This window comes from Panthera tigris, chromosome F3 (genome assembly GCF_018350195.1).
Source record: "Panthera tigris isolate Pti1 chromosome F3, P.tigris_Pti1_mat1.1, whole genome shotgun sequence".
Lineage (NCBI taxonomy): Eukaryota > Metazoa > Chordata > Mammalia > Carnivora > Felidae > Panthera > Panthera tigris.
This window is the reverse complement of record NC_056678.1, coordinates 12,782,914-12,806,116: the sequence shown is the minus strand read 5'-3', so window position 1 is coordinate 12,806,116 and position 23,203 is coordinate 12,782,914. Positions and strand designations below refer to the sequence as shown.

Genomic DNA, 23,203 nt, shown 5'->3' with positions numbered 1-23,203 from the left:
TGTGAGCATTGCAGTCCTGATGTGGGAAGACTTCTGTCCACGTTAATCACGCTTTCAGAACAGTAAAATGGCAGCCTTTGTCCCCAGAAAGGGAGTCTCGTCTTGCCTTTTTTCTTTTCTTTCTCTTTTCTTGTTTTTAATGTTTGTCGATTTTCAGAGAGAGAGAGAGAGAGAGAGTGCGAGTGCGAGCAGCAGAGGGGCAGAGAGAGGGAGAGAGAATCCCAAGCAGGCCCCGTGCTGTCGGCGCAGAGCCTGACACGGCCTCGGTCCCACAAACCATGAGATCCATGACCTGAGCTGAAACCAGGAGTCAGAAGTTTAACTGACTGAGCCCCTCAGGCGCCCCCCCTTTCTTTTTTTTAAGTTGTATTTCTTGGGGTCTTAGACCCAATATATCCACTGCTAAGAAAAACTACTGGTTTTAACCGCTTAAAGCTTTCCTAACTCTAGGTGTTGTTGGGCCCAGTGTTCTGGCAACGACGTAGTCTGCTATTGAGAAATGACCGAGTAAACTATATGTCCCTTGCTGTGCCTCTGCCGAGTGCCATCCAGTCAGCCAGAGCACCGCCCCTGCATCCTGGTGGCCGTCTTATCTCCTTTGGGGACGAATGCTAAAACTACACGAACACCGTGCTTTCCTCCCAAGAGGATTTTCGTTTTCTTGCAGTTCCCCGTGTTGGTTTTGAAAAGCTGTATTTTGCGGCTAAGAGAGAAGGAAGTTAGACTGGCCTCCGTTACACACTCTTCAAAGTAACACTTCTCTGACTAATGCCTCCGTTCTCACAGAGGGGTGCTAGAGAAGTAGGCATTTTCTGCTGATGAAATGGCAGCTGGGGTCAAAGAACATGGACCACCCAAGCTGCCCCCTCATGCCAGCCCTGGTTGTAAGGCTGTCCATTGGCGGTGAGGAAGTGCATTTCCAGCTGGGCTTCTGGAAGCCTCGAGATGGAGGGTAGTAGTGCGCCCCTGCAGATCTGACGAAGCTACTCCCAGTGTTTGCTCTTCCTTCTGCCAGCTGCCTTCCTCTGTGCTTGCCAAGTTTCTGCTTCTTCGTGGCTTTGGCCGGCCGTGGCCCTGACTCCACCTCATGGCATCCTTTTACCTTCAGCAAATAGAAATATGTCTTGCGCGTTCAGATTCCCGAGGCAGATCAAGACCTGGCCGTGGGTCCTAGAGATGGCTAATGTGTGAATTGACTGCCCTTTGGCCCAGGGTAGGCACCTGACCCATTAACTGTGTCCTAGAGGAGAGGGGCAACCTCCAACTGCTGAACGTGACCTTCGCTGTTCAGCGGGGGTGTTGTCACAGGTACCATGCCGTCTCCAGAACAGGGGAGTTAACGGGAGCTGCTTTTCTCCGTGAGCCCGCGTAGACACTTCAGTTGTAGTCCCGGTAGAAAGGTGAGCGTCACACATAGTTTGGATACTTGGCATTTTTAATACTGTTTATCCCCCTGCTGTTGAGGTCAACTGCAGAATAGGGAGGAGCCCAGTGGGTTTGTTACGAAGACGACTTCGTTCTTATCCTCAGAAGTATTCTTGGATTTTTGAACAGTTTCAATTTTAGATCGTTTTAGCTTTGTCCATGTTGTGTTCTTTATATAACGATGTGTGTGGGTCTGTAAGCACTTGGAATTCTCTGTTTTAGGCATGTGTCTTCAGCAGCCCCTCATACTTTGGTAACACAGAAAGTGTTGTGTGGAACTTCTCCAAAGCGGAACAGAAAAATCTAAGTAGAGGGTCTATGTATAATGATCGTTGGGTGTGTGTTTGTTCAAAGCGTGCAATTTTTAAACTGAAATTTTTAAAGGTCTCCGTAGAATTTTTGGCCATGTTATTTAGAACTGGCAACTTCTTACCACGTCCACCAGAGTTAGTAAGAACTCTTTTTATGTTTTATTTTTTATATTATGGTAAAGCCAGGACTGCAGACTGACTGCCACAGATTTTTCAAACGTGTGTGATTTGGCCCGTACAGGTTTAAACACATTCGAGCCAGCACTGAAAAATGCGGAGATTTCCACATAAATATTCAGGCTCTTGGATCCTTATGATAAATGACCTGATCTGGCAGGCCTGGCTGGGACATTGTGACGGCCGCTCCCTGCAGAGTGCAGGCCTTGTCAGCAGGTGCCTGTCGCACGCAGGGCCCTCTGCTCCTCCCCCAATACTGTGGGGCCACTTTGCAATGCCTGCTGTAGCCTTGGAAGTTTGTACCCCCGTTGTAAAGAAAGGTGTGTGCTTAGTGTAGAAGGTTTGGAAATGCAGGTGCATGTCTGTCTGTGACTTCCTCGTGATCCAACACAGACAGCAAACCTCTGTTAATACTTGAGCATTTTTTCAGGGCTTTCTATGTCTGTGTGTATCTGTATGTATATAGACACATACACAGATACAACTTTATTGAGGTATAATTGATGTACAATAAACTGAACATATTTAAACCCTACAATTAAAAGTTTCGGTATTTGTTATCACCTTTAACCATAATCAAGTTAGTGAATAAATCTGTTCCCCCACAAGTCTCCTTACACCCCTTGCAATCCTTTCCCCTCTCCTGGTCCCTGTAACGGGGCTCCTACCCCAGGCAACCACTCATCTGTTTTCTATCACTGCGTTTTCTAGGTGTTCCTGTCTGTGTGGGTTTTTTAGCATCTGGGATGATACAGTTTTGCACTTTCCCCTTTTTACCTGGCCCGACTTTGAAGAGCAGTGGGAGCGCGCCCTTCCTTCCTTCCTTCCTTCCTTCCTTCCTTCCTTCCTTCCTTTTTCTTTTTCTTTCTTTCCTTCCTTCCTTCTTCCTTCTTTCCTTCCTCCCTTCCTTCCTTTCCTTCCCTCCTTCCTTCTTTTTCTTTCTTTCCTTCTTCCTTCCTTTCTCTTTCTTTTCTTTTCTTTCTTTCTTTCTTTTCTTTCTTTCTTTTCTCTTTCTTTCTTTCTTTCTTTCTTTCTTTCTTTCTTTCTTTCTTTCTTTCTTTCTTTCTTTCTTTCTTTCTTTCTTTCTTTCTTTCGTTTATTTACTTATTTTGAGAGAGAGGAAAGGTGCAGAGAGTGAGGGAGAGAGAGAATCCCAGGCAGGCCCTACACTACCAGCGCTGACCCTGACTCTAACCCACAAACCGGGAGATCACTACCTGAGCAGGAAATCAAGAGTCCCAAGACTGAGCCACCCAGGCACCCTCTTTTCTTATGTTTATTGTCATCGCGTTCAGAGAGTTGTCTCTATCCCACTGTTTTCCTGGTGCTCCCGGGCCGTTGCCCGGCGCGTGAACTCTCCATTTGTTAACACGTTTTTCATCATTGAGAGAACTACTCTCCAGTTTGTTTGGTTCTTGTTCTAATTTTAAGTTATTATAGACATACAGCAGTTTTCTCATTGGTGAATAATGACGTTTTGCAACAGGCTCCTGTGAGGCAGGATATGCGAGCAGGTTAGGGAGCGCGGGTGATCTTATTCTGGTTTTGATCAGCTGGCGCTGTGACCGTTCCGTGAGTGAGTGAGTGAGTGTGTGCGCGCGTGGGCGCGCGCGCGCGCACGCACATGTGTGGGGGGAGGGTCGCGAGGGGCAGTAACTGCACGTGGCCTGGTAGGTGCGTTTTCTCTTAGAGCCTCAGTTGTTCCTTGACAGGCACCGCCGGTGACTTGGGGAGCACTTGGCCAGCGTTTGGCGTCCTTGTTGTGGGCGGCCTGGCCGATGGGGACTGGAGGGCCGGGTGGGTGGGTGGGTGGGTGGGAGCGGCAGGGGCCCCGCACGCAGTGATCTCCCTCCCCCCCCCCCCCCCCCCCGCAGGTGGAGGCTTATGTGTGCAGGTGTTTTCCTCCTTCCTCAGCTGTGCCGGGCCTCCCGGCGGAAGGCATGGGCTCGGAGAGCAGCGCCCTGAAGAGCTACGCGCTGACGGAGCCCGCGTTCACCCTGCCGGCCGGCCTGGCCGTGCACCCCGCCGCGCTGCAGGATGGCCGGCGCGCCTCGGTCTTCGTGTACCGGAGAGACCACGAGGACCGCGTGAACAAGGCCGCCAAGGTACCGCGTGCGCGGCGGCGCTCGCGTTTGGGGGGGGGGGGGGGGGTCACTGGCTCGAGTCCTGTTAAGAAATACGAAGCGGAACTTAACGAGGGTCACAGGAGGGCGATCCTGAGGACTCGTGTTTTTGTTCATGACCTTCGTGGTTGTCCTGAGGCGCCGGGGGCGGGGAGGAAGGAGGGCTCAGTCGGTTACGCGTCGGACTCTCGACTTCGGCTCAGGTCATGATCTCGCGGTTCGTGGGTTCGAGCCCCACGTCCGGCTCTGTGCTGACAGCTCGGAGCCTGGAGCCTGCTTCGGAGTCTGTGCCTCCCTCTCTCTCTGCCCCTCCCATGCCCATGCCCTGTATCTCTCTCTCTCTCTCTCTCTCTCTCTCTCTCTCTCTCTCTCTCTCTCAAAAATAAACATTAAACAACAACAACAAAAGAACGTAGTTGTCCTTCCCTCGTGGGAAAATCTCCAACTTGCAGGACATGTTGGAACCAAAAAGCTTCGGAAAACGCAGGGTGAGAGCTTTTATCATATTGTTTTAGTGAGGAAGTTCGGAAGGTAATTTTCCATGGCTAAATTAAGGTAGAGTTTAATCGAGTTTAGCAAAAATCTGTAAGTGTTGACATTTTGGTAAGTATATGATTTAATTTGTAAAGTTTATTTATTTTATGTCTTTTAAATTTTCATTTTTAGCTTTTTAGTTTCTGCATTTCAGTTTTTAAATTTCAGTATAGTTGTTGACAGTGTTAGTTTCAGGCGTACAACATACTGATCCACCTTCTGTATAGAACATACTGTGCTCACCTTTAGCGTATTGATGAAGGACCTAGAAATAAAGTAGTTTAGAAACTGCAGGTACTATTTTTTCTTTTCCAGGAGTATTGTGATGTCCCAGAAAGAATGTTGGCCCGGGTTCTGGTTCTTGCTGAGGGACCTTAGTCGCTTCATTCACTTTTAGAGGCTTCAGTTTCCTCTTCAGGGAGGGGGTCCTCCTGGCTCACACCTTCCAGATGCTGATCCTGGAAGGGGACCAATGTATTAGCAGGTGCTTGTGCACTGTCAGGGGACCCCAGCCTCTGATTAGAAAACGTGATTGTACCTTGGAATATAATTCAATAGAACAACCCTAAGCGTCTTTTTTTTTTTTTTTTTTAAATTCATTTTATTTTGAGAGAACACAAGTGTGTATGAGCAGGGGAGGGGCAGAGAAGAGGGAGAGAGAGAATCCCACACAGGGTCCACACTGACCGCCCAGAGCCTGATGCAGGGCTTGAACCCACGAACTGCGAGATCATGACCTGAGCTGAAATCAAGAGTCAGACACCCAGCCACCTGAGCCACCCAGCTGCCCCTGTTAAAACTTCTTTTATTGTAATTTTGCAAAAGATAAAATGCCTTGCTTCACTGTCGTATTCTTACTTGCAGTTAATATCTGACATACTTCCTATTATCTTCATCTCATAAGGTCGCATGTTTTTTAAGTAAAAAAATGAGGGTGACTGTTATTAGTGAAGTACTAGAGATTTATCATCTTTCTTAGCTTTTTTTTCTAAATAAGTTCATGAGATTATTTAACATTGTTTTGTTTATTTATTTTTGAGAGAGAGAGAGCACAAGCAGAGAGGAGCAGAGAGGTGGGGGGGGGGGGGACAGACGATCTGAAGCAGGCTCTGTGCTGACAGCACAGAGCCTGATGTGGGGCTTGATCTCCTGGTTCGTGAGATCATGACCTGAGACGAAGTTGGACGCTTAGCCAACTGAGCCCCAAGGTTTTTTAGCACTATGTTATTCTTTATGATATGTGTGCCAAGAAAGTTGAACAAAACGATACTAAAAGTTCTTCAAGTCCATCAGATCCTGTCATTTTATCTTGAATCCACTAGCCATAATAGTATAATTTTCTCACCGGTGGTTAGGACTCATTTCTGAGGAATAGTAAGGAATGATAACTCCTAAGTCAGAGTGTGGTTCCCGTAGTTTGCTCTAATCCCAGTGCTTAGGTGGGACCTCGTGGTGAGGACAAGCTCGTGAATGACCCTGAGTGTATTCGTAACCAGGCAGCCACGTTAGCTCGAGGAGTGCGTTTGTGGATGCCGTGCACCTGCCTTGGGAGACACTGTGCTCTTCTCCATGACTCAGGCCCCTTTCTGGAAGGGTTGGTCAATATATTTGGGGCTGCACAGTGTGTGGTCATGAGGAAGAAATAGAAGATCGCTTGCCTTCCCCTTGGGGAAGAGCTTTACCGCTCTTCCTTATATACTGACATGCTCTTTCTGTTCCTCTCCCCCTTCGCCCTTTTCTGTGCTGTTTACAACCCTTATTCTAATAAATCAACCGCCCTCCATGGTTCTCTTCCAAGGTTCCTGATCATCATCCATTCAGAAGAACTTAAGAAGTGCCCCCATCCCCCAGGTGTGTTGGGCCACCTCCACATGGCGCAGGCTCCTTCCCAGCCTCGGCTCTCCCCAACAGTTTCCAGACTTCAGGTTCTCGTCCTTTCTCTTCTGGTGTTTATGTCTGGCCTTCTGCCCCGACGAAGTAACTGCTGAGCCCTCTGGTCTCAGCTCCAGGTCCACACTCCCACTTGCCTGTGGAATATCTCTACCTGGATACTCCCTTAGCACCTCAGGTACAAGCTTTCCAACACAGGATTCTTTATCCCTTCCTCTTCCTGTGTCTCATCTAACCTCTAGCTCGTGGGCATTCAAAGACAGAGTGTGCTTCTGTCTTTGTCTCAGATTTGCATCTCAGCAGAAGCAGCCAGAGTATTTCTCTCTGAGAGTTGTTGCTCTCTCGTTTTTGGCGTCCTGGTTACTTTGTTATATTTCTTTAACAGAATGAAACTATGGCTTGCTTCCTGTCGAAAAACTTGCAGGTGGACGTGAGCTGGTAGCTACTATGTTGTGCAGTTCCCAAAGTGAAATAGCGAACGAGATAGAACTTACAGTAATGAAAAGTTAAGCCGCTAAGGCTTGAATTAATTCTCTGGATAGCTGTGTCCTAACCCGTCCTAAAAAGTAGACGTAGTTTATATTCACGTCTTGACTCTCACACCTAACGTCTCTGTGTGGGCCTGGATAAGTACAGATGTTGACAGGTTATCCAGTGCTGCTCATGTTGAACGATCAAAGTCCTTGCTCGGAATCCTCTGAGAGGATTCGCCTGGAGCAGAATGGGCAGAACGGGGATGTGGTGACTCAGGGGCAGGTACTTTCGGCACTCCTTCCACAAAGTCGCCTCCCTCCACCACAAGAGCCGTTGCTCTCTTTGGTCGATGCTCCCTGAGAACATCTCCCGGTCGCATCTTGCCCCCTCTGTTCTGGAGCAACAGGATCTTGAGTCAAGAAGTGTTTCTATTTGATTCGTAATTGCTGACTTCCCTGTGAGTCTGTATGCATAATTTATGCAAAATATCGTGTGTGCTGAAGGGGAGAGACACATGACGTTCTCGGCCAGTTAAGTGCCGTGTTCAGAATCACGCTATGAGTTATTCCTTTCTGCCTTTATTAAACGCACAAGTCACTTTGGACTAAGAATTTTCCTGGGAATGTAGGGTTAAAAAAATAAGCAGATTGCAATTTATTATTTCATGTATTAATTAGGTGAAATTTACTGACTCTGTATTTAATGCCAGTACTCAGCCCGGTGATATTTCTTCTGACTTACTAGTCTGCCCTGACTACTAGAAGCATAAAACTTCTTTTACGTACAACCAAAGGAAAATAATTAGAGTCTTAAGAAATAAAAGCTGAATGAATAATTTTTCCTGAACAGGCAAAAGTAAAAACTCAAAAGTGTTCCATGCTGGGTTTGCAGATTACTTGAGATGATTCTTAAAATGAAAAAAATATGAAAGAGGTTGCATAATTTTACTCAGAAACCATAGCTCAAAAGACCCTTGCAAGCAGTTCTGTCCACTTAAGCTCAGACATTCAGCCAACTTGCTAGCATGACTCTTGGCTCATCTGGGTCTTTGCTGTATTTGCGTCTATATGTACGAATTAATAGTTCGTATTTAAACTATTAGTTTAAGAATTAAAGAATTTTCTAAGTATGTATGTATGTATTTATTTAGAGAGAGAGAGAGAGAATCCCGAGCAGGCTTTGCACTGTCAGCTCAGAGCCTGATGTGGGGCTCGAACCCACAAACGGTGAGATCATGAGTTGAAACAAAGAGTTGACACTTAACCCACTGAGCCACCCAGGCACCCCAAGAGTTTTCTTAATTATTTGTTATTAGAGTGACTCAGGGAGGGTAACAGCTTTCTTCTTAAAAACAAACAAGAAATCCTACTGGAGCTATTCCTAGAGTTGTCGAAGTTTGGGATTATTACAAGAAAAGAAAAGAAACTGGGCAAATTCATTTCCTCAGAAGATTCTCCTGTGGTCTCACCTAATAGGCTAGTTTGAAATGACTGATATAAACCTTGAACCAGCACTGTGTTCCAGACTCTTATGGGAGCTCGCATTCTTCCAAGAAGGTATTTTGGAATGTTCCATGCTGAGTGCTCATTTATGAGATGAAACCGAACATTATATTGAGGGTTTTTGTCCCAAGTGGCGTCTTCCATGCCCCTCCGCCCCATCGTGCGATGACAGGTTTACAAGCCTTGCTCGGTGTCCTGCAGGTTGCACAGGCTTCTCCCTCTAGCTGCCTCCTGAGGTTTTTTATTTATCTGATCTTCACCAGTTTGATGATAACATGTACAGCCGTGGTTTTCTTTGCTTTTTCCTGTTTGGTGTTCATTGATCTTTTTAAATCTGTAAACTTTAGTATTTGGCTGAATTTGGAAAGTTCTCAGCCATTACAATTTTTATGCCCCCATTCTTTTTTTTGGGGGGGGGTGGGGGAGTCCAGTTATATACATTAGACCTTTTGTTATTGTCACATAGGTTCCCGAGGCTATGATTACTTTAAAAAAGAACATTTGGGGTGCCTGGGTGGCTCAGTCGGTTAAGCGTCCGACTTCGGCTTAGGTCATGATCTCGCGGTTCATGAGTTCGAGCCCCGCATCGAGCTCTGTACTGACAGCTCAGAGCCTGGAGCCTGCTTCGGATTCTGTGTCTCCCTCTCTCTCTGCCCCTCCCCTGTTCGTGCTCTGTTTCTCTCTCGTTGAATTAGTTTCTAATATTTTATTTCTCCTTTCTAAAATTTCTACTTATTTTGGAGCACCTGGGTGGCTCAGTCGGTTAAGCGTCCGACTCCGGCTCATGTCATGATCTTACGGTTCGTGAGTTCAAGCCCTGCGTCAGCTGTCCACCCAGAGCCTGCTTTGGATCCTCTGTCCCCTTCTCTCTCTGCCCCTCCCCCCGCTCATGTTCTCTCTTTCTCTCTCAAAAATAAACAATTATTTTTAAAAAATAATGAAACTTCCACTTGTTTTAAATAACAGTTCTTTCTCTGCTGAGAACTTCTATTTATTTCGTAACTGTTTTCCTTTACCTCTAGGGGAGAATGGTTATAATATAATGGTTACACTGTTTTAAATTCTTTGTGATAATTCTAATATCCGGTGTATTTTGGGGTTGATATTTGTTGATTGTCTTTTCACTTTTTTTGTTGTTGTTAAGTGAGAGCATTTTGGATTGCATGCTGAACATTTTGAATGTCCTGTCGCATAGACTCTTGGTTCTGTTTTAATCCTCCGGAGATTGTTGGTGTTTCTGGTATTTGAGGTTTTGACTGCAGGCCGTCAGTCCCCTCAGGTTCAGGCTTCAAGTTTTCCAGCTACTCTCCACCCGCTCTTGCTGTGCGTGGTGCTCAAACCCCAGGTCGTTTCTCAAAACTCTGCTGCGCTGGTGTCGGCCCTCTTTGTCCACGTCGGTTCGGGACTTGGTCTGAGACCTGTGCGCGGACAGACACCTCGAATGTCTCCTTCTCCACTCCTTTCGCCTCTGGGATGTCCTCGGACTCAGGCTTGCCTTGGTTCCTTCCCGTCATTCTTCTGGCCGGAAAGGTGGCAGGGTCTCCGTCAGAGTTCTAGTCACGTTTGCTGCACTGCTGTGCGAGCGGGGCCCGCCGTCGTGCGCAGCTGCGAGAAGTGCCATCCCTCACCCAGGACGTGGACCCCCACGATGTGTCTTCTCCTCATTTTGACTCTGCTCCAGAATCTGAGTGCTCTGTCGAGTTCTCCGGTCGTTATTTTGGGCACCTGCTTCAGAGTCGATAGCAGTGATCTTCGGGAGGCCTGGGCTCCTGGGGGGCTCACACTGCCCTAAGGGAGCTGCAGGTCTCCGTAGAGTGACTTAAATGTTGGTAAAGTCAGAACAGGTCACAGATGTTCCTTCGCCTTGTTTGGAGTCTTGGGGGCAGGGGAGCTGGACAGGACCTTGACTGCGAGGATACGTTTTCTGACTTTCACCCCGACTTACGTGAGACTGCCGTCAGTCTGGTCTTGAGTCGTTAACTTCACCACCCCTTCTGTTTGTGTGTTTAAAGCATCTGAAGACACTTCGTCACCCTTGCCTGCTGAGATTTTTATCGTGCACCGTGGAGGCGGATGGGATCCATCTGGTCACCGAGCGAGTGCAGCCTTTGGAAGTGGCTTTGGAAGTGCTGTCTTCGGCGGAGGTCTGTGCCGGCATCTACGACGTACTGCTGGCCCTCGTCTTCCTTCACGACAGAGTAAGCGGCCCGCACGCAGTGTGCTCACAGGCTCTGGTATAGACCGGGTTGGGGGGCGGGGGCAGTCACGGGACGTGTCAAAATCCTAAGGCACCGTTCTGACTCAGAAGCTTCCTGACGGAAACCCGCACGTCGGAAGGCACGGGGGTGCCACAGACAGATGGTTTGTGGACGGGCGGCCAGCCCTCTGACCCTGCGCAGTGTTTCCTAGTACTTGACTCCCTTGACGATGGTCTCCCTCGAGTTTGGGGTAAGCCTTTCCCTAAAAATAGCTGCAGCTGTATGACTGTTCTTAAGACAGAGAGAAAGCCTTGACGCTAATGCCGCTGTGGGCATTTCCAGGAGTTTTGTTCCATTTTAGATTTTGAAGAAGGAAATGACCATTTCTTCAGAAGAGACTTTCCCTTCTTTTTGAGTAGGTGGTGCCACTGAGAGCCAGTCTATTAACACTGCGGTCAGGTTCACTGTCACGGGGATAAGGGTAGTTCCTCTGTTTACTTCTGGTCTGTTTCTGGACAGTATTATGGAGCTGTTTCTTAATGGAATTTGCATTCTGAAGTAAGAAAGCCTTTGGTCGTCCTCCAAGATTAAAATGACCAGTCACAGGTTAGAAACATTTGCATATGACTCATCTCAGTGTATGTTTTTAGGTTTTTTTCACTTTGCCTATTAATGGGGGACAGATTCCAAATATCACTTTGGATTTATCATCTCTTAAAAGCTTGTCTAAGATGCATATAAAGAATTGCAGGAGCGCCTGGGTGGCTCAGTCAGTTAAGTGTCTGACTTCAGCTCAGGTCCTGATCTTGCAGTCCATGAGTTCGAGCCCCGTGTCGGGCTCTGTGCTGACAGCTCAGAGCCTGGAGCCTGGAGCCTGCTTCGGATTCTGTGTCTTGCTCTCTGTCTGCCCCTCCCCTGCTCATGCTCTGTCTCTCTCTGTCTCAAAAAAACCCCAAAAAACAAAAAAATCAAACAAACGTTAAAGAATTGTTAGGGCTTCATGTGGAGGTATATTTTCTTTGTTGGAAAAAGTGCGTGCACATGGTGAAAAGCCCGGACAGTGTGGGAGCACATAGAGGGAAGAGCAAGCCCCCCACCGTGAGTCCTGGACCCCACCTCCCTCCAGGGGCGACCACGGTGATGAGCCTGGTCCTCCGGACATGTTCCGTGTGTGCATAAAGCAAATGTCCCTACGCCTAGTCTCCTTTATTTCTCAAATGCAAAAATACCATCCGTACTATTCTGAACCTTCCTTTAAAACGGATATATATATCTTGGAATGTTTTATATCAAAATATGTACACACTTTTCTGGCAAGTAGGATATTTAAAACGCACTTGTCTACTGAAATGATTTCCAGTTTGGGGGAAAAAACATACACGTACTTGAATTCTGTTCTCATTGCCTTCTTCCTTCTTACTTATTTGACTGTACTATGTTTTCTGGTCCCGTATTCTGTCACATCTGTGCTCTATGAGATATTTCTAGTGGGCCTTACCGTTATTCCATTTTCCTCTTCTTCCGGCAGAAATTTTTAAGGCCTCCTGACAAGATTTCAGGGGAAGATTTCTGAGTTTGTGCTAGAATGTAGGTGAGAAAGAATTTAGAGGAGAGAGTTAGTACAGCAGCCTAGGGGAGCAAAGATAAACTTCACCTTTAAAGGGAGGCACACGCTCCGGGCCATGACGACGTGTACCTGTGTGCGTACCATCCCTCCTGCCTGGCGTGGAGGCGGGGACGTGCAGAATCTGTGCCCCGCTGTCATGCCTTTATTTCATTAACCTGCCTCACTGGGCAGGGGAGAGAACAGAAGCCTGTCCATCGCATTTTTCCTTCCCTCCGACCTCGTAATGCATATGCAGGCTTGTTCGGTTTGTCACTCCTTAAAGTTGTGCTTCGTTTATTATGCCACAGGTGGGCGGACTTGCCTTAGCTTCTTTCAGTGATCAGTTTTTAGTTCTTTAGAACTTCTGCCTCACAGATTCTAGCGGCAGCCTCTTCCTCTTCTTTTTCTCCAGGGACACCTGACACACAACAACGTCTGCCTGTCGTCTGTGTTTGTGAGTGAGGACGGCCACTGGAAGCTGGGGGGGATGGAGACCGTCTGCAAAGTTCCTCAGGCCACACCCGAGGTAAGCCAGGGGACAGGCCCTCTGTGGCACCCGGAATCGGATAGCATTTTAGTGGGCGGTTCTTACCTCGGGACCCTCCTTCGGTGTTCGGGTGATCCTAGCTTTGGACACTGGAGTTTGTTGTCGATGCCAGATTCACAGAATTGTAGGAGTTTATTCTTTCAGAGGCTTCCTTTATTCTCGTCTCCTCGATTGGTAGCTCGGGAACTCGAGACCGAGGGGTAAAATGGCTCGGTCAGATTTTTAATGAAATGCTCCTCCCTTCTATTCCTGTAATACCCTGTCCTTAATGACACCACTTAATGTTTAATATTGAAATTACCTTTGTGTGTCTGATTTCTTCCCCAGTATTTGAGCTTCTTGAGGGTGCGAGAGTCTCTTTGGCTTATTTTTACATCTCCACCCGGGATAGTGCCTGGCACGCATTAGGTAGTCAGGAAATGTTCGTTAACAGGCGTCCAAGTTGTCCGAAGTCCTCCATCGTGCGCTGACAGCCGGAGTTAGGACGCGTACATCTCAACTCCTCGTGGGCTGTGTTGTTGCTGCTTCTGGTACCTCTTAATGGTTTTGCCTGACCAGGTTCTACACGTTGCCCTCCTAGGTTGATGAGCCTTTCTGTTCTATTTCTTGTTTTTAATCGTTTTGCACGTTGCCACTAGACTTGCTCTTTCTAAAAACAACAACAACAATAACAAACCCAGTCCCATCACGGTAGCCTACTAAAGTGCTGGCTCACTGGCATACTGACTCAGTCCGGTTCCCCGTTCTGTCGTGGGGCCTCCACAAGGGGGCCATGTTGAATGCGCACCTTCATGGGCTCTCGCCGAGGTCAGACGCTCCTTCTCCCCACAAAGGTGTTCCTCTGATGATTTCTGCCCCAGGTGGTCCCTTTCTTCTCAGAATTCACCTTACATCTCAGTATAATGGCTTGTAACTCACTCCTTGACTTCTCTTCCAAATTCTTTACCATGGCGTGTAAGGCCCTTCACAGGCTCTCCCCGAGCCTGCCTTCAGCTCGACCTACACTTACAGTCACTGAGCTCCTCTCCGGCCGCACCCGCACCCCGGTCTACGCAGCTCAGCTGTGCTCTTGGGTGGGCGGTGCCTCTCACCCGCTTCTTCCTGTGTGTGCCTTTCTGTCGCTGAGATGCTTTCTTCCCACAGGCTCTCTGTGGCATGTGAGATGAAGCTGAAGTCTGTGTTCTAGCTCAGTCTCTTTGTGAAGCCCTCCCCTGGGTACTCCCCGCCCAACGAAATCAGTCTCTCCTTCTGTGCTTCCGTATGGCACTCAGCACCTGTTACTGCGGTTCTCAGTTTACATTCTAGGTTGTGAGCACCTGGCCGGCGGCAGGGACTGTATCGTATTCCTTTTGTGCTCCTAGTGCCCTAAGTGGTGTGTGGGACATAGAAGCACTTGAAAACTAATCTTTGAATCGGTGAATGAATGTACTTGTTCTGTGGCTGTTATCTCCGTAGTTGACAAGGTCCTCAACTTTTATATCTCGTGTGGCAGCAGGCCTTAAGATTGACCTAATTCAGCAGGAAGATTATGGATAGATTTGTTCTATGCTAGAAAAGGCTTTCACTCGTTAATAACTCTGCAGGATGTGAAAGAAGTATTCCTAATTATCAGTGTAAGGAAAGCGGGTGCAGAGATGCCTCTGACCGGCATAGGGCATCCTAAACCAGCTGCAGGGGAGAGGAAAGGGCACTTACAGGTGTTTTCTACTGAGCCTCGTGCTGTGCCAGGTACTGTATTCACATTTTTTTTTTTTTTTTTTTTTTAATTTTTGGGACAGAGAGAGACAGAGCATGAACGGGGGAGGGGCAGAGAGAGAGGGAGACACAGAATCGGAAACAGGCTCCAGGCTCCGAGCCATCAGCCCAGAGCCCGACGCGGGGCTGGAACTCACGGACCGCGAGATCGTGACCTGGCTGAAGTCGGACGCGTAACCGACTGCGCCACCCAGGCGCCCCATGTATTCACATTTTTTAAGTAGCAAGATTTTAAGTTTGTATTTAACATGTGCGTCAGTTAGAAGGCTTCATTGCTGCTTTTTGCATTGCTGGTTGCTTCTGTAACTTGGTGTAAGACATTGGTTCACCAAACCTGTGTATGAATTATTTTCCCTAATTTATTTCTCTGTCTAGTTTCTGAGGAGTATTCAGTCAGTAAGAGACCCAGCATCTATCCCTCCTGAAGAGATGGTAAGATGATACGCTTCAGCTGTAACGAAGGCTTCTTTGTATGAAACTTAAAAGAACCTTTCGTCTGCCCCCCTCTTTCTTGGCTAAGTTGTAGATGCCTCATAATTCCTTTGGCCGTGACGGCGTCAGATTAATCTTATCACCACAGCAGGGAGCCTTTTTCTGGACATTCTGCATACATTTTTGGGTCGTACAGACCCCTGTGTTACCATTAAATACCTCAGTGTGAACAGGGTTGGTGCTTCATCCCCATTTCATGGTCTTGATGTTCTGTTGGAAGCCCTAAGAGCTGGGGAAGCAGCAGCCCTAGCCGTCCCTGAGCTGCACCCAAGCCACTCGTCTGCCCGCCGGTCGTGAGGTAGGGCTCCAACGTGCACGCAAGCGTGATTATTGACGTTAATGATCTTGTCTGACAAAGGTCCATCTACAGATCTCTCCCCTAGGTTGATGAACCTTTCTATTCTGTTTTTGTTTCTTATCTTCACCACCAGCTGCCGGTGAAGAAAGATTATATTTACCAGGACACGCGAAGGCCGTCGCTCCCTCTAAATTTTTTCTTACAATTACCATAAAACAGACCACGATCCCCAGAGACATACAGGAAATACCAACCCAACTATAACCTTGAATATAGACCTAAGACTTGAAATAAATCAGGTTGTTCCAAATCAGTACTATGTGTATGTACTAGTGTTTTTCAGACTGACTTGTGGGTTTTAAATCAAGTTAGAAGTCCTGACAGTTATTTGGGGGGGGGGGGGGAGGAGGAATAAAATAGAAAATATCAGTAAGTCTGAGTATTGTTTTATAAAAGTTTTGTTTCCATTATGTGTATTTGTGTGTGTGTGTGTGTGTACGTGTGTACTACCACCACTAACAATAATAATAATAATAATAATAATAATAAAATTTTTAAAAATGTGGGTTGCCGTCCGTCAAAAATATTTTTGAAAGCCGCAGACATATATCATATTTAGGCCCTTTTTCTCTTTTGGCCCTTGTTTGATATTTTAAAATCTTTGATAAATTGCATTCCCTCATGGTTTTAAGAGCCTGTAAGCCAGTTTGTGGTACTCTATAGTTGGCTTTGAGTATAATCAATGCAAAAATGGGAGAGAGTGCTTCAGAGAAAATTTAGATCGGGTTTCTAAGGCAGATTCTCTAGGTTTAATGATCTTTACTGCTTTTAGTCTCCAGAATTCACAACTCTGCCAGAGTCACATGGACATGCCCGGGATGCCTATTCATTTGGGACATTGGTGGAAAGTTTGCTCACAGTCTTAAGTGGACAGGGTGAGTTGTTGCACTATTACATCCACAGAATAAGCAGGAAGGTCATTCACAGCCTGTTCTGGGTGGATTCAGAGGACCACAGTCTTTGACCATAGTAAGGAACCTGTTGCTTACCAGATAACTTGTGTATGGCAGATCTTAACAGCACTGAGGAAAGAAGCTTTGATTTCTTTGCAGAGTTTTAAAGAATTTTAAGTAGGAACCACTTTCGACTCTGTTTATATCACGTGTTATAATCTTATCAATTGGTATTGGTACTTGTGGTCTAAAGACTCTTCCTTATTGAGTCAGCCAAGTAAATGATTGCTGTTACCGATTTATATGTAATGATCTGAAGAAGAGAGGAGGATTCGGCACTTTTTATTTAATCTGAATCAAGCTGGACGTTTCCTTATCTTTATTCTTTCCAAGTCCTTTTGAGTTTTTTCTTCTTGATGTAATTTACTCATTACCTTTTCTCTTGTTGCCCCGAAGAGCCCAGGCTCCTGAACACATTATTTTCTTCTCTCTTTCGAGCTCTTTGATGGTGGCCTGCTTCATTCCGGTCCAGCCACCCCAGGCCTTAGGTTGTCTGCCCGTTAATGGGCCTGGGGGGGTACATGCCTCGATAGGCCCCTTCCTGGCCTGGCTCGCACTTTGCCGAAGCTTGGGGCACTTCTAACGCAACTTCTTTTACCAGGCTTCTGCAGCATCCTCAAGTTACAAGCACCCTTAGGCTGCTCTCTCTAAATTGTCTCAGCCTGAATACTTGAGAATTAAACCCCATTAAGGCCCTAAGGCATGCCCTGTGGGGAATGAACTCACTACTCCTCTGTGTCTAGAATGGTGGTAATTATGCACCATCCTGGAGAGAATAGAAAACATAGTCATTCAGATAACTTTTCTTGTTCTGTGGGTGGGGAACCCTGGTCCATAAGGCCCTCCGACCAGCCACTTCTTAAACTTCCTCTAGGCCGGAGCTGAGTTACACTTGCTGCTGGGAGATAAGGACACAGAGGTGAGGCCCGTGGGGGTGGGGCTGGATGTGTTGGCAGATGAATTTTCTACACCTGACAAGGAGTGTGGCTTCAGGTGAGCCGGAAGCTGTTTAGCAACAGCCAGGGCTTTGTTTGTTTGGGCTTTTTACAGGTTGGTTTTTGCTCCCGTCAGTCTCCAGCTATAGAGGTCCTGAAAGGAGGGAGAAGGCTTGGAAACTAACTGTACCTCTGGATTTCAGTTTCAGCGGACGTTCTCTCCAGCTTCCAACAGACCTTGCACTCAACCCTGCTGAATCCCATCCCCATATGTCGGCCGCCGCTCCGCACCTTACTGTCCCATGACTTCTTCAGGTGAGGGCATCCGGCGGGCTTCCCTGGCCGCTCACAGGTGCCGCGTCCCGTGGTGGGGTTTCGGGGCCCCCGGGTCACACGGTCCCTTCTGTTGGCATAGGAGAGGTCAAGTCACATCCGCATGGGAGGATAGGGGGCGAGAGTGGATTGCCTCTCGGGTTCCTACCACAGGAAGTTCTAGAAATCTTTAACTGTGGTGAAGGCCTGGGTCTGGAAGTTACAACCAGAGCCCTTAGAAGCCACGCTGCATCTAGTGGGTGGCACTGGTCAGGTAATCGAGAAACTTCATAAACACGGCCGCACCTTTCTGCTGCCATTGTGTTGTAGGAGTTTGTTGTTGAAAAGTTTTCTTGTTGGGGGAGGGGGAAGGAGCTCGTTTGTCTTCAGGCAGAAAATTGTCGTCTTTGTTTGGTAATGCGTGATGGAAACGCACCGAAGTCGATTTAGAGGGTGGGGCACAATATAAGGTTAATACTGCCGCTGGATTCAGAGATGGTTTTGGACCTCTCTTCAAGGTTAGTTTCAATTACGCGTCCTCCTTTTCTTCATTTCCGTGACCGCAGAAATTCCGCACGGGTTAATTTCACATTCATGACTTTTAGTAGCAAAATTGATGTTACGTCCTTTTGAAACTAAGGATCCTTACGTGTCAGCGGTTGGAGAGCCCGAGACAAACCGGAGCGGAGGGAAAGCCGGTGCTCTCCTCCGAGGGGGTGAATTACCTCTCCCATAGGACTAGGGTCCATGTTATTAAATGGGGCAGAGGGGTAGTTTCACTATAATTACTAGGATTTTATTGGCCGCTCTGGTTTCAAAGCAACTGTTCAAAACCTTTCCCGTTACAGGAGTCTTAACCAAGGTGTTTCTGTGTCCTTTTAGAGGATTCATAGCAATATCTTACTTACCTTGATACAAGGTCTCTACAAAGAATCCTTCATAGCAAATAGATTCTCTCCACTGTTTGATAAAAGAGTTGTTTAGTAAGAATTGTATTTTTGTATTTTTTTTTTAAACGTTTGTTTATTTTTGAGAGAGAAAGAGCACGCGAGTGGGAGAGGGGCAGCGAGAGGGGGACAGAGGATCCGAAGCGGGCTCCGTGCACACGGCACAGAGCCCTGATGCAGGGCTCAAACCCATGAACCATGAGATCATGACCAGAGCCGAAGTCAGACGCTTGACCAACTGAGCCCTCCAGGTGCCCCCCAAGAATTGTGTTTTAAACAGAGACGGGAGAGAAAGCCAGAACGCACACCAGCTCCCCCTTCCTGAAATCTGATGGTTGCCCGTGAGGAGAAGCCAGCGGGAGGACCCGGGCCGGCATCTCTTGCCGAGGCAGCTGTGCGAACTCGATTAGGCTTCGGTTGTGACATTTGTGCTTTTCTTCTGCTACTAAAGCCAGAGGGAAAGGGGTGCAGGTGTAAATGGGGAGCCCCAGGTGGCTGGCCATGCGGTGGGGCCGTGTGCTGAAGCATCGGCCCCCCGGCCTGGCAGCCTCCTCCCGCCGGACTCGATGCAAGCCGCCCTCCCCCCGGAGGGCCCACAGCCCCCCCCCCCCCGCCCCCCCATCTGGCTGAGGAGATGACTGCACGGCTTCCGGCAGGAGAAATGGGGAGCCTCCCGTGACTGGCACGGACATGCCGGTCTCCCCGGCCCATTTCACGGCTCTCACCGGAGCGGACTTGAGGTTCAGTAGCTGTTTTGCAGTGCTTCACTGCATCGCTTCCATTTCTGCCAGGACGGCTCCGCTCACCACATCGTGTGGCAGTGCAGGTTCCCGTGACTGTGGTTGCAAAAACACCGCCGAGGTGGCGGGCGTCGGTGTGCCCACCGTGTGTGCCGGAGCCTGAATCTTCTTCGCACATCTCTTTGCTGTTCTTAAGACGCCGGATGCTCCATGGGCTCGTTCGCAGTATTTGTCTCTTGAGCGACTCAGTTATAATAGAGTCTTCTTTTTTTTAAGAGGTTTTTTTTTTTTTTTAAACGTTCGTTTATTTTTTTGGAGAGAGAGAGCGTGCGCGCGGCGGGGAGGGGGAGAGAGAAGGAGAGGGAGGGAGAGAATCCCAGGCAGGCTGTGCTGCCAGCGCAGAGCCCGACGTAGGGCTCGAACTCACAAACCACAAGATTGTGACCCTGAGCAGAAGTCAAGAATCCGATGCTTAACCAACTGAGCCATCCGGGTGCCCCTATATAATGCAGTCTTCTAACTGGCAGAGGAGAACGTTTCCTTGAGTATTTTTACAGCCCGGTCTGTGGTTATGGCTTCAGTATTGAATACACCTTCTCTAATTTGCTATCCTGCATGTTTTTTTTTTCTCTATGGCATTTAGGAATGATTTTCTAGAAGTTATGAATTTCTTGAAAAGTTTAACATTGAAGAGTGAAGAGGAAAAAACTGAATTCTTCAAGTAAGTCCAGAAAGTTAAGGGCTTAAAATTCAGTAATTTGGGTTAAGTCTGCGTAATGACTCCTCTCCAGAGAGATGAGTCCGACGTTTACTTTCTTGGGCAAAGTTTTTCGAACGTTGCCTGCGTGTCGGGCTTTCTGCTGGGCCCTGGGATGGCTAGTTAGTGCTTAAGCGGTGACCGACCTCGCGGGGGACGTCCCGACGGCCCAGAGGCCGAGGGAGGAGGTGGTTAGAGAAGAGGTATGGCAGGCAGAGGGCAACGCGAAGTAACGCACGGAGGCGCGTGTGTGCGCCTCGTGTACGGAGCGGCAGGCGGGTGAGTCCGCGCGTTCCCACACCGCAGTGGGTGAGAGAGGTGGGCACCCTCGGACGCGGCCGTGGGGAGCACTGCCGCTGTCTGTGAGCGGTGCACGCGGGCTGTGAAGCGGTCGGATCTCCTCGGAGGCAGCTCCCTCTGTTGCCCTTGGAGGGCGCAGAGTGATTTCTTACGGGACTCGGGTCGGCCGGTGGCCTGTGGTGGGCCTCGATGGGAGGCCCGAGGTGAGGCAGCGATGGTATGAGGAGGACGACACAGATGAGCCCCGCTTCTAACGCTGGCAAGGCCGCGGCGATCGTCCCCAAGAGCGCCGGAGGATACCCGAGGAGAGGCCCTCGCGCGCAGGGAATGTGAGGAGCTGGGTGTTCAGGGCGTCGGCGTGAAGGGGCCGTGGAACTCTAGACGGAGATGCGCGTGGGCCTTTGACCAGGTGGCTCTGAAGCCCGGGCGAGACGCGCGCGGCCTCTGAGCCGGAGAGGAGTATTGGGGTTCACTGGCCTGCCGTTGGTGACGGTTTCCCGGAGAAAGCGGTAGCATGGGGGGCACGGCACGCCCAAACTGACCCTGGGGCCCCCACCCAGCCTTCTAAGACGGTGGCCGAGGAATGAGACGGAGCCGTTGATGGCCGGAGGAGGTGCGGGGGAGGCCGGGAAGGCTGGTGTCCCCGGCAGAGTAAAGCTCAGGAAGGGCAGGGGACGCCGTCAGGCTCCCGGAGAGCGCCCCGTCTGAGGAGCTGTTTGAGGGCGTGGGGAGCCCGGCCGTGGCGGGCGGAGATGCGCTCGGAAGGCGAGAGCGCGGACACTGGGGAAGACCTGCGGGAAGGTTTGGAGAAGGGCTGGCGGAGAGTAGCCGAAGAAGGGGATGGAGTCGGGAAGGACTTTTTTAAGGGCAGAAGAGCCGTGAGCACGTTCGTGGGCCAGGGCACCAGGCTCGCGGAGGACGGCAGCCCCACTGGGGGTCCTGGAAGGGGCCGGGATGCTGGGGCGACAGCTGCGTGGGGGTGGCCATCAGAAGAGGTGGCGGGAACGGAAGGAGCCCGGGGGAGCCCTGTTGACGGCCTCTCCGCGCAGCAGGAGCAGGACCGTCCGTGCACGGTGGCTGTGCAGGGGCCGTGATACTGTCCTCCCCGCCCCCCCATTACCTGTGTGTTCTTGACAGAGGGCTTTGACGGGTGTGACCTTAGGGAGTTGGTAAGAAAAGCCTGAATTTTGTTTCCCATGGAAACTTCAGATAATCTAACATCCTGCATCCTTCATAGCGTGGATGGGACCTTGTGTGTGCGCTGGCGGCCTTGTCTCGCGCCCCCTGCATTTTTCTTAGATCCCCTGCATCGACCGTTCACCTCCTCTGGCCACGTTTCCCCGTGCCTCCTTCTGACTGAAGTAGGGGAGGGCTGCGTGTGTCTACACTGGACGAGCAAGTGGATACAGTGGCACCACCGGCTGCCCAGGCTTTTCTTCTTTCCCCTCAGATTCCTGCTGGACAGAGTCAGCTGCTTGTCCGAGGAGTTGATCGCCTCGAGGTTGGTGCCTCTTCTGCTTAATCAGTTGGTGTTTGCAGAGCCAGTAGCCGTTAAGAGTTTTCTGCCTCATCTGCTTGGCCCCAAAAAAGGTGAATTTTTTTCAAAGGATTATTGGTAATTAAGGAGTTCGGGCGTTATTAGTCCTTATTTGAGCAGACTGAGACTACTGCGTGGTGTAGTTAGAGTATGGCTCCAAAAGAGTCATTGGTCCCTGAGGTGATTACTTGACTCAAACCTGGGTACCAGAGCCCACGGGGTAAATAAGGAGCATCTTCTTGGCGAGTCAGATTTATTGTAGAAGGTGGTATATTGGAAAAACCATACATATACACATACACACACACACACATAAACACGTAAGATTCAAATATGCAACGCACATGAAGTTTTAAGATAAGGCGTACGTCCTCACAGGGCTTTTGCATTTGCAGTTAGGCCTGTGCCTTCTTTTTTTTTTTAATGTATTTTTTTAATGTTTATTTTTGAGAGCGCGCACGTGAGTGGGGCAGAGCAGGGAGAGAGGGGAACAGAAGATCTGAGGCGGGCTCTGTGCTGACAGCAGAGAGCCCAGTGTGGGGCTCAAACTCATGAACCGTGAAATCATGACCTGAGCTGAAGTCAGAAGCTTAACTGACTGAGCCACCCAGGCGCCCCTTTAATTTTTTTTTTTTTTTAGAGAGGGTGTAAATGGGGGACGGGCAGAGGGAAGAAAACCTTAAGCAGGCTTCACGCTCAGCGCAGAGCCCGACACAGGGCTCAGTCCATGACCCTGGGATCATGAGCTGAGCTGAAATCAAGAGCTGGACACTCAACTGACTGAGCCACCCAGGCGCACCTAGGCCTGTGCCTTCTGGCTTCCCAAGAGCAACCCACTTATTTTATATTTTCAGTGGAAGGACTGAAAGGCGGGAGATGACTTTCCTGCCTGGAGCTTCAGTTTTTTTCTGCATGTGCAATTAAGGTTATTATTCTGATACTCTATAACTTCATAAGCACTGTAGATGGGAACGTACCAGGTTAGAGAATTTATTTTCAGAATTTATTTTCTTAAAAGATCTCCACCCAACAAAGCAGCAGCATAGGTAACTGTTTTACAGCATAGAATTTTGTTAGAGCCTTTGTTATTCCCTGAGGGTTTTTGTTTCTGTGTCTGTTTTCAGTTCAACGGTAGCTGACACACATTACATCCGTCTCAGGTCCTGGAGTTTTTCTTCCCAGCTGCCATCCCTTTACTCAGTAGATCTTAGATGGCGGTGTGCTTCTGAATCACCCGGGGACCTTTTTAAAAATGTGCCTGTATGGCCGATCCACTGATGGTGGGACAGCCGGGGCAGGACTATATATGTATTTAGTATTTATTTGTTTG

At 48.8% G+C, this 23,203-nt stretch overlaps 1 protein-coding gene across 9 annotated transcripts in view; it reads left to right on the top strand.

The window, feature by feature from the left end:
- SCYL3 (SCY1 like pseudokinase 3) overlaps positions 1-23,203 on the top strand; it is a 41,187-nt gene that overhangs the window by 1,715 nt on the left and 16,269 nt on the right. For 3 of the 9 annotated variants that reach the window (XM_042977001.1, XM_042977004.1, XM_042977003.1), the window contains exons 2-9: positions 3,828-4,018; positions 10,449-10,634; positions 12,653-12,766; positions 14,918-14,974; positions 16,165-16,267; positions 17,484-17,595; positions 19,923-20,000; positions 21,787-21,926. In XM_042977001.1, coding sequence (XP_042832935.1) covers positions 3,854-4,018; positions 10,449-10,634; positions 12,653-12,766; positions 14,918-14,974; positions 16,165-16,267; positions 17,484-17,595; positions 19,923-20,000; positions 21,787-21,926 — 955 coding nt within the window. In that variant the 5' untranslated portion in view covers positions 3,828-3,853. Of the gene's footprint in view, positions 1-3,787; positions 4,019-6,412; positions 6,496-10,448; positions 10,635-12,652; positions 12,767-14,917; positions 14,975-16,164; positions 16,268-17,483; positions 17,596-19,922; positions 20,001-21,786; positions 21,927-23,203 lie in introns of those variants that run through there. The other 6 variants (XM_042977002.1, XM_042976997.1, XM_042976999.1 and 3 more) reach the window with 4 other exon arrangements.